Source organism: Coenobita brevimanus, chromosome 45 (genome assembly GCF_032717465.1).
Source record: "Coenobita brevimanus isolate Jiangsu-jjx chromosome 45, ASM3271746v2, whole genome shotgun sequence".
In the NCBI taxonomy this organism is placed as follows: domain Eukaryota; kingdom Metazoa; phylum Arthropoda; class Malacostraca; order Decapoda; family Coenobitidae; genus Coenobita; species Coenobita brevimanus.
Genome location: NC_136998.1, coordinates 36,223,769 through 36,235,099, shown reverse-complemented (window position 1 = coordinate 36,235,099; position 11,331 = coordinate 36,223,769). Strand labels below are relative to the sequence as shown.

The following is an 11,331-nucleotide window of genomic DNA, read 5'->3' as shown; positions in this document are numbered from 1 at the left end:
AGAGAGAGAGAGAGAGAGAGAGAGAGAGAGAGAGAGAGAGAGAGAGAGACCTAAATCATGAAGGCAGTAAAAAAAAAATCTCCATAAATCGTTTCAACACAAGAGATCTGCTCAAAACTGAATAAAATTGTCTTGAGGCGATGTCAACGTACTGAAGAAATTAAATATTGCCAGGTATACAGCATTTTTTATTTATCTGTATATTTATCTATCTATTTATTTTTAGTCACTCCAGTTCATCCGCAATGCAACTGGCCAGGGCAAAAAATCACACTTTCATCTGGAGTAGCCGAATGCTGTCTCTTTCTAAGCTATACTCGTATTCTCATGTGCTTGCGTGGCTTTCTATCGCCTTTTTCTAAGCGATTTATGCAGCATGGTAAACATTAGACGCCTGGTGGTCTAAAAAGGGTTTAATCTCGTAGTGGTGGCAGGAGGGATTTCCACCATATAAAATGCTGCTATGGACATAAATCAGTCTTCTACGGATTAACATACAGGTTTACGGTAGCCTTGTCCTGGACACCTACACCCCGAGACGGATAATAAGGAGTTAGCATCCGATTTTTTTTTCACATCTTAATAGTATTATGTTTATCTGTCTTATATAGAGTGCAATGATAAAAGTGTCGTATAATATGGAGAAAGAAACCGATAAGAAAGAGGAGCTAGCAAGCCTCCCATGGTGACGAGAATACGGCTACCACTAGATTATTACCTCCGTCAACGAAATTGGGCGGAGGCTATGTGATCATTCATGTCTGCCTGTTTGTCTGTACTCAAAATATCCCAAAAAGTCACAGTCGAATTTCGATTAAATTTTCTGGGGGAGTAGCCCATTGGCCAAGGAAAAGATAATTCGATTTTGAGGCGGATCCGGATCTAGATGCGGAACCAATTTTATTTTATTTTATTTTTTTTTTAACATTGCGAGATAGGGTAATTTAAGGATTTTTAAGATTTTTATAAAACTTATGGCGTTGGCGGCGTTATGCGTTCTCTGAATGCATTCTAGTTTTACGTGGTTAAACTCTGCTATTTAGCTAAGAGGTTATGAAACACAAGCCATACTCGAACACCCACGAGGCATTTAAACTACGAAAAAGTGCATGTAAATTACGAAACGGTTAAATATTTACAGGTAACACAAGCGAAAGTGCTACTGCCACCCCCACCAACGCACTCCCCCTCCGGTAGGGAAACTGCGTGACGTCACCAGAGTGTCGGTTTCACTCACCTGTATATATATAAACACCCCGGCCACCTGGCGTCCATTACTTTCTGAGAGGCAGCCACATCATCAACATCCACCACACCCACAGCCATCATGGACCTCAAACTGGTGAGTGACAGCTTTCAATACGAGAAGGCCAAAGGAAAGGTTTATTATGTATAGCCAACAAAAAGTACTAAATACCCACAGACTCGATGAAAATGGACATGGGCACTGTTCGATTCGTATTTCTGTATATCTGATGATACTGGTTAATGTGTCTAGGCATCTCGGAGTGAAAGGATCTTGTATTTGGCTCTCTGTAATCTTTGTGTTTTCATGGAGGGAGCAATCTTGCTGGCTCCTGGCCTTTGGTTCCTTCTTCCATGCATTAAAAAAAAAAAAAATAAAGCAAAGCGATTGAGGTTGATGCTGGTATTATGCTTAACACCTTGAACCTCGGCTAACTCATAATTCAAGCCAACTAACGTGAGGCAATTTATTCGCCTCAGGAAAACTTCACTGAATACTCGTACAAGGGTTAATGAGTGACATAAGCAGTCACGATTTCGTGCTTTTGATTATTTGTTGTAAAGTAAGCGTGTGTGTGTGTGTGTGTGTGTGTGTGTGTGTGTGTGTGTGTGTGTGTGTGTGTGTGTGTGTGTGTGTGTGTGTGTGTGTGTGTGTGTGTGTGTGTTATTTCTGCCTTTCTCCTGATCGAGATAACAGTAGCATCCTATTTCAGTTAACCCCATTCATTTATATTCAGTTGAAAGAATCATATGAGCCAAAGAGGTAATATGTGCGAGTGCTGATTGTATGTGAAGGTATGATAACACTAATATATGGTGTGCACGCGCAGGTGCTATCTCTGGCAGTGCTGGTGACGCTAGGTGAGGCACGACCACGCTACATAGCCGTACCTTTGGAGGACATACACCTGGTGAGACACGTGCGCTCCCTCCAAGCATACCCCCAGGCACAGGCACGTTCCACCGCCTACCAGCAAGTCCTTCCCCCCGTGCTGGAACTTCAGGGCCCGGAATCTCGTGCCTCTGATCGCTACGAACGTCAGGCAGGGGGCTACGGGGGTAATGACCATGTGGACTACGGGGCCTACACAGGGGGCTACGGGGCGTTTGGTTGGTACTCCGATCACCCCGTGTGTGTTAATTGTGGCTACGGGTATCACTGAATGAGACTACTGGCACCTCATCCCAACCCCCACATGCACCCTCAGTCTGCCCCCCCCCAACCTCCATCTACAAGTTCATAATTATATCAAAGCATCACAAACGCCACCACTACACACCATCACCCTAGACATGTATACAAACACCTAATACACACACACACACACACACACACACACACACACACACACCTTGGGCACACATACACACATATATGATCCACCCTAAACACAGGCACATAATCAATTTACACGCAAAACCACCCTGTCCACACACACACACACACACACACACACACACACACACACACACACACACACACACACACACACACACATGAAGGGTAAGTCTAGCACGTCAGACACAAGACAAACGCAGTAATTCCCAAATCTAGTCCAATTTAAGTTAAAATCATTATCGTTATTATTTGGCATGTGTTATAGCATTGTTAATAAAAATGTAACCGTTTCAGTAGTTTTATTAGTATTAGTATCAGTCTATATACCTATCTATCTATCCATCTATTTTTATCTATCTATCTATCTATCTATGTCACAAACAGATCGCCTCCCCTTCGCTCTGTCCTCGACTCTGAATATGGATACCTCATGCACCACGATCTCCATGCAAGAAGTAGCCATTAAAAAAAAGTGCACACGCAATCCTCCAGCATTTTTCACCCTTCAATAATAAGACCTTCACATGCACCAAGTGTGAGGACGACCGCGGTAGGCGTGTGAATGGAACTCGAGAACACACACGTCACTTCAAAGAAACATATTTACCCATCTCTACCTACCTGCCTCGAATTGGTCGCCCAGTTAAAGATAAGACATCCAACTCTATTCCTACCACATAATTATAAGCGGTGTCTTCAGGTTCCGTGTTATAAATTTGATAATAGCATCTAGTGAGACTTTAACGGTAAGAAATATGCAAGATACGAGTATTTTCCTGCTACCATGCACTGAATCGCAAACTTTCAACACGAATCACCAAGTCATATAACACCGGGATTTTCTTTTCTTCTTCTCCTTCGTCCTTTCCTCCTTCTTCTCTTCCTCTTCTTTTTGCTGTGTTTCCTAGCTCGTATAAACCTTGTGAATAATAAGACATAACTTACTCTTTCCGTAGCTTAAGTTCGCTCACCTTAACTTAGAGGAAATTTTCGTCACATTACAGCATATTATTTTCCGTAGTCCAGTTACAGAAAATGACAATACAAATACTCTATCGATACTCTAAATGCAGATGCAGCGTTTTTTATATAGTTTAGGTTGTAAAATTCATCTTTTAACCGATAAAATGGAAGCGAATGCCTAGATATCAGTTTCGCGTAGGGCAGAGTATTGCACTTAGCCGATATTTCAAACACGAATAACTTCTTTAATAGTCGGTCGTCCAATTTGCGGCCACATTGAAGGCTGTAAATGAGTGCATATTTCTTTATGAACACTATAAAAAGTACTAACCTCTTGAAAATTCGATGAAATAAGCCTTGGCCCCGGGAGCTGGGAACTCCTATATCCGAGCGTCACCGTCTCTCGTTCCCGTTTCCCGCCTAAACTTCAGTCGTAGGAAACGGGCATTGTTGGAAATTTCGAGAATTCACAATAAAAGCTATATATGCCTAATACGTCAGAGCAGAAACCCAGACTATAAAAAGAGAATGACTATTTGTGGTAAGTCTGCAAATTAATACCAAAGTTAACCCAAAAATAAATAATATATGGGATAGAAAACGAAACTAATGTATCAAAGAAAACTTTAATTTTAAACGGGTAACTGTAGCATCTTGAAAATGTTAGTAATATTGCTCTTATTATAACCTATTTCTCGCAGTTTGTGTTAGATTAACTGTTCAGTTTTTGAAAATGATTAATAAGAACATTTTTTCCAGTGCCTTAATATCAGAAGCGTATGGTAAAAATGATTCTAAGCCAGTCACTTGATCCTGAACCATCACACGCAGAGCCAATATGGACCTCAAATTGGTGAGTGACAGCTTTCAGTATGAGAAGACTAAGGAGCTGAGTGTATTACTGTTCAAGCTTACTACATGTATAGCCAATAATTACCCACAGACTCGATGAAAGTGGATATGGGCAATGCTTTTACTCGTATTTCCGTATATCTGATCATACTGGTTAGTGTCCGGGGATCTCGGAGTGAACGGCTCTTGTATTTGGCTCTCTGTTATCTTGATATTGTGTTTTCTTGGAGGGAACACTCTTGTGTGCTTTTGGCTTTGGTTCCTTCTTCCTTGCATTAAAAAAAAGAATAACAATTGAGGCTGATACTAGGCCTTTGGTTCCTTCTTCCTTGCATAAAAAAAGAATAGCAGTTGAGGCTGATGCTACCGGTATGCTATTTTGCTTAATACCTTGAACCTCGGCTAACGTCATAATACAGTCCAGCTATGCGTGAGGCAATTTTACTCGCCTCAGGAAAGCCTCACGATATAGGCTATAAGGGTTAATGAATGACCTAAGATGTCGCAATTTTGTGCTTTTGATTATTTGTTGTAAACTGTGTGTGTGTGTGTGTGTGTGTGTGTGTGTGTGTGTGTGTGTGTGTGTGTGTGTGTGTGTGTGTGTGTGTGTGTGTGTGTGTGTTATTTCTGCCCTTCTCCTTATCGAGATGACACTAGCATCTTATTTCAGTTAACCTCAAGAAATTATATTCAGGTGAGTCATATGAACCCAAGAGGTTATACATGCAAGTGCTGAATATATGGGAAAATATGATAACTAAACATTAATATATGATGAGCACGTGCAGGTACTATAGGAGTGCTGGTAACGCTATGTGAGGCACGACCACGCTACATAGCCGTACCTGTGGAGGACATACACCTGGTGAGACACGTGCGCTCCCTCCAAGCATACCCCCAGGCACAGGCACGTTCCACCGCCTACCAGCAAGTCCTTCCCCCCGTGCTGGAACTTCAGGGCCCGGAATCTCGTGCCTCTGATCGCTACGAACGTCAGGCAGGGGGCTACGGGGGTAATGACCATGTGGACTACGGGGCCTACACAGGGGGCTACGGGGCGTTTGGTTGGTACTCCGATCACCCCGTGTGTGTTAATTGTGGCTACGGGTATCACTGAATGAGACTACTGGCACCTCATCCCAATCTCCACATGCACCCTCAGTCTGCCCCCCCCCCCAACCTCCATCTACAAGTTCATAATTATATCAAAGCATCACAAACGCCACCACTACACACCATCACCCTAGACATGTATACAAACACCTAATACACACACACACACACACACACACACACACACACACACACACACACACACACACTCCTTGGGCACACATACACACACACACACACACACACACACACTCCTTGGGCACACATACACACACATATAATCCACCCTAAACACAGGCACATAATCAATTTACACACAAAACCACCCTGGCGACACACACACACACACACACACACACACACACACACACACACACACACACACACACACACACATCAAGGGTAAGTCTATCAGTTCAGACACAAAACAGACGCAGTAATTCCCAAATCTAGTCCAGTTTAAGTTAAAATCATTATCGTTATTATTTGGCATCTGTTATAGCATTGTTAATAAAAATGTAAACATTTCAGTTGTTTTATTAATATCAGTCTATCTACCTATCTATTTACCTGTGTCTGTCTGGCTATCTATATATCTACCTGTCTATCTATCCACCCATCTATTTATCTGTCTATCTACCTATCCATTAATCTATTTATCTATCTACCTCTGTCTATCTATCTATCTGTGCCACAAACAGATCGCCTCCCCTTCTGTCTGTCCTTTACTCTGAATATGGATACCCCATGCACAAAGTTCTCCATGCAAGAAGTAGCCATTAAAAACAGTGCACACGCGAACCTTCAGCATTTTGCACCCTTGCATAATAAGACCGTCACATGGACCAAGTGTGAGGATGACCGCGGTACGTGTGTATGGAAATCGAAAACACACACACACACACACACACACACACACACGTCACTTCAAAGAAACATATTTACCCATTTCTACCTACCTGCCTCGAATTTGTTGCCCAGTTAAAAACAAGACATCCAACTCACTTCCTACCACATAATTATAATCGATGTAGTCAGGTCCCGTGTGTTATAAATTTGATAACAGTATCTAGAGAGAGTTTCAGGCTGGGAAATATGCAAGATACGAGTATTTTCCTGCTACTGCGCATGCGCACTACGGCTCACACAACCGCGCTGAATCGCAAACTTCCAGCACGAGTCACAAAGTCAAATAATACCAGGATTTTCTTTTCTTCTCCTTCATCTTTTCATCCTTCTTTTTGCTGTGTTTCCTAGCTCGTATAAACCTTGTAAATAATAAGACATAGTTTATTCTTTCCGTAGCTTTAGTTCGCTCACCTTAACTCAGAGGAGATTTTCGTGACATTACAGCTATTTCCCGTAGCCCAGTCGCAGAAAATTACAATAATAATGCTCTATCGATGCTCAAAATGCAGATGCAGCGTTTTCCATATAGTTTAGGTTGTAAAAGTCATCCTTTAACCGATAAAATGGAAGCGAATGCCTATATATCACAGTTCCGCACGGAGCCGATATTTCAAACACGAATAACTTCTTAAATAGTCGGTCATCCAATCTCCGGCCATATTGAAGGCCGTAAATGAGTGTGTATTTCTTAATGAACACTATAAAAAGTACTAACCTCTTGAAAATCAGAAGAAATAAGCCTTGGCCCCGGGAGCTAGGGAGGCCTACGTCCGTGCGTCACCGTCTCTCGTTCCCGTTTCCCGCCTAAACTTCAGTCGTAGAAAACGGGTATTGCAGGAAACTTCTAGAATTCATAATAACAGCTGTACATGCCTAATAAGTCAGACCAGAAACCTAGACTACAAAAAGAGAATTATTATTTGTAGTTATTCAGCAAAATAAATACTGAAGTTAACTCAAAAAATAATATATGGGATAGAAAACGGAAGTAATGCATCAAAGAAAACTTTAAATTTAAACGGGTAACTGCAGCATTTTGAAAATGTTGTTAGTACTGCTCTTATTATAGTCTACTTTCTGCTGTCTGTGTTAGATTTATTGTTCATTTGTTGAAAATTATTTATACGAACATTTTCTTCGGTGTCTTGATTTCAGAAGCATATGGTAAAAATGATTCTAAGCCAGTCACTTGATCCTGAACGATAAGAAACTTTAATATTCAATTAACGTAAGACTTGAATTTCCCATTTTTTAGATACTGTGTCGCATTCTATCGCTGCCCATATATGTTTAAATCTTAATGTTCACTCGCTTTTCAAACAATTACATATACTTGGAGCAAATAGTCGGAAGAAAATACTTATTCCTTCATTTGCAAGGCCGAAAAACTGAAATATTGTCGCAAATCATCACAGAAAATGAACGGATTCGTGAAAACATGATGGGTAAGGGAGTGAGCAGTGAAGGAAAAAGTAGAAATGAATTGTGAGGAAATGAATAATGAGGGAGGGAGTGGTGAGGGAGAATGATGAGGGAGAGAGTAATAATGGACAGGGTGGTGGGGAGATGAGTATAAAATGAGCAGTGAAGGTGAGAGAGTAAGTAATGACTGATAAAATGGTGAGGAAATGAGTCGTCAGGAAATGAGCACGTTAATGGGAGGGTCGAAAATGAAAGATATAGAGATGAAGGAATAAGTGATGAGGAAATCAGTAAAAGTTAGGGAGTGATAAGGAAGTGGTGAGGAGATGGCTGGTTAGGAAATGAATCTTAAGAGTGATGAAAGATAGAGTGATGACGAAGTGAGTGATGAGACAGTGAAAGTGAGGGATGGAGGGGGAAGGGAGGAGTTTGAGGGATGGAGGGGGAAGGGAGGAGTTTGAGAGAGAGAGAGAGAGAGAGAGAGAGAGAGAGAGAGAGAATATATTTGATTAGTTAGAAAAATCTCTCCATCTCTTCACTCCAGCACGAAAAGTCTCCCAAAATAAAAATGAAATAATCTGAAAAAAGTAATAAGATAAAGAAACACAAATAATGGCCGTAAAGGAGTTAAAGGAATCCATAAATTAGTGTTCAGGTTCAATAATACACATAAATATCTGAGACTAAATTAAAATAAATAAGATAAATAAATTAATACATAGGTAACACGTATTAAAAAAGTAATTAAGACTATCACAGGTAACATTCTCAGGTAAGCATATCTAGGTACCAAAATAACAGTAAAGAAATAACTAAGACTATGGAGATCATGTTTTAGTAGTAGTGGTAATAATAATAGTAATAGTAGTAGTAGTAGTAATAGTAGTAGTAGTAATAATAATAATAATAATAATAATAATAATAATATATTCTATCTACTGCCAGACGTCATAATCCCGTAAGGGTGGCCATTTGACTTTGAGTTATTTGTTTTACGAGGAGGAGCATAATAATAATAATGATAATAATAATAATAATAATAATAATAATAATGAGAGGAAGAAAAAGAAGAAGAAGAAGAGCAACAGCAACAACAACAATAACAACAACAACAGCAATAATAACAAGAAGTTCTAGTAATAACAACAGCAAGACACATGACTGATGATAATAATAATAATAATAATAATAATAATAATTTTAGTAGTTGCAGTGGTAGTAGTAGTAGTAGTGGTGGTAGTAGTAGTAGTAGTAGTAGTAGTAGTAGAAGTAGTAGAAACTTAGATAAATAAATACATAAAAAGAAACTACATAACTAACAATAAAAGTCACTGTCAAGCTAGCCCTGAATGAGACAGTATTCAATATGGATGGTGGGTATTAGTGCTGAAACGGTGACATGTGAAATGGGCATCAAGGAACGGATTCTTTAGTCTATGTCCAGAATCAGGCAAAGAATAAATCAAATATATCTTCAATACGTTGCATAATAGATGGTCATGAGAAAGATAATACTAAAGTCTCTCTCTCTCTCTCTCTCTCTCTCTCTCTCTCTCTCTCACACCATCCAAAAACATCCCACAGACTCCACCCAGACTCTTGATTTTCCTTAGATAATTTCCTCCTCGTACTTCCGCAACTGTTTCCTTCGTGTCATTGTCCGTGCGTCCGTTGGGTCCGTCCGTACACACTTCCCGTGAGTCTGTGGTTGCTCTGGCCTCGTCCATGGTTCTGGTACGTGCGTCTGTGGCTTCCGGGTACGTCATGTGTACGTGGGAAGTGGCCATGTTGGCGTTCCTGTCCGTACCTGCTCTTACGTACATGATAATTTTCGGAGTAGGAGGAGGTGAGTGGCTGGGTGGAGTTGATAAGCCTGGTCTCCTGATTGGCACCTTGTCCTTGATTGGAAACTTGACCTCGATTGGCTCCGTGACCTTGATTGAAATTTTGACCTTGATTGGGACCTTGACCTTGATTGAAAGTTTGACCTTGATTGGCACCTTGACCTTCATTAAAAGTTTGACTTTGATTAGTTTGACCTTGATTGGGAAAGTAACCTCCACTGAAAGAATTTTGACCCAGATTGGCTACCTGACCTTGAGTGAAGCTTTGACCTTGATAGAATGTTTGTTCTTGACTCTGACCTTGGTTGACACTTTGACCTTGATTGGGTTCTTGACCTTGATGGACCTCTTGATACTGACTGTCATATTGATCTTGAGTATCATCTCCATCTTGAGTATCATCTCCATCTTGAGTACCATCATCTTGAGTATCATCTTCGTCTTGAGTATCACCTTCGTCTTGGTAGATTACACGAAAATGACTTGAAGTTTGCCCCTCCCCCTGACTTTCTTCCTCTTGATCGCCATATTGCTGATCAGAGCCATCATCATCGCCATCTCCCTGTCCGTCATCTTCGCCCTCACCGTCATCCACATCCTGATCTTCATCCTTAAAAAAAATAAATAAATAAATAAATAAATAAATAAATAAATAATCTTAGCCAGCTTTTAGGATGAACAAGGCTAGGCAAACGTGACTTTTTTTTTTTTTTAAATCAAACATAATTTTCTTTATTGCCCTTTTCCTTAACTTGGTCGGGGACAACGAGCTAAATAAATAAATAAATATTTCACCTGATCTTCCTCCTGCTCGTAACCTTCGCCTTCTGTCTCCTCGTCATCTGTGTTATCCATCATATCCTCCTCCTCCTCCTCCTCCCCTCCTTCGTCTTCGCCGTCCTCCCCCTCTTCTTCATCTCCTTCTGATTCTTCTCCTTCCACGTCACCAGCAGAGTCATATTCGTCGTTATAGTCATACTCATCGTAGTAACCTCGCACTGAAAATGATAATATAATGTCACTTAACGGCACCTTTCATCATCGGCATCTTTTGAAATCGAGAACTTTTGATACCAGCAACATTTCTGTCGGCAATTTATTTATCGATAACTTCTAGCCACCAAAGAGTCTGCAGCAAATCGAATATTCTAACTTTGCTGAGAATAATTCGCTTACTGCTCGTTCCATAAATTCCTGATAAAGATAACATGCATGTGCTAGAAAAAAAAAATGTCACTTATATATAAAAAACATTAATGTCAAAGTAATGTTCGGCTTAAGCATTGCACTGACGTATTCCAGACTGTCTTAACCTACATATTTTCTAAGGAAATAATATCTCTTCATCATGAACTTAAAAAAAAAAAAATCAAGATCGATTGGCAGTAATATATATATATATATATATATATATATATATATATATATATATATATATATATATATATATATATATATATATATATATATATATATATACACACACACACACAGTATATATCTTCCCTCATCACTCAACCCCTCACCACGCACGTCATCACCCATTCTCACACACTGTCGTGTAGGTCTATAGCGGTATCACACCAACAGTTTACCTGACACTTTTTCTAGCAACTCTCTCTAGGCGCGGATTTGCTAGGGGAT

The 11,331-nt window shown here is 40.2% G+C and overlaps 2 protein-coding genes across 2 annotated transcripts; both read left to right on the top strand.

Annotated features, from left to right (window-relative positions):
- Positions 1 to 1,327: 1,327 nt before the first annotated feature.
- Positions 1,328 to 2,408, top strand: LOC145398502 (uncharacterized). Its single transcript, XM_080271378.1, has 2 exons — positions 1,328 to 1,342; positions 2,076 to 2,408. Exons 1-2 carry the CDS (start codon positions 1,328 to 1,330, stop codon positions 2,406 to 2,408), a joined length of 348 nt encoding a protein of 115 aa, XP_080127504.1.
- Positions 2,409 to 4,385: 1,977 nt separating this feature from the next.
- LOC145398501 (uncharacterized) lies at positions 4,386 to 5,516 on the top strand. The gene is made up of 2 exons (XM_080271377.1): positions 4,386 to 4,467; positions 5,188 to 5,516. The coding sequence occupies exons 1-2, from the start codon at positions 4,386 to 4,388 to the stop codon at positions 5,514 to 5,516; spliced, it is 411 nt and encodes a 136-aa protein (XP_080127503.1).
- Positions 5,517 to 11,331: the final 5,815 nt, after the last annotated feature.

What these genes read in the sequence shown, in the direction of transcription:
- LOC145398501 (XM_080271377.1), top strand. Translation starts at nt 4,386, where the DNA reads ATGGACCTCAAATTGGTGAGTGACAGCTTTCAGTATGAGAAGACTAAG. An exon ending in ACTGTTCAAGCTTACTACAT is followed by an intron (nt 4,468 to 5,187) that starts GTATAGCCAATA and finishes GAGCACGTGCAG; the next exon opens with GTACTATAGGAGTGCTGGTA.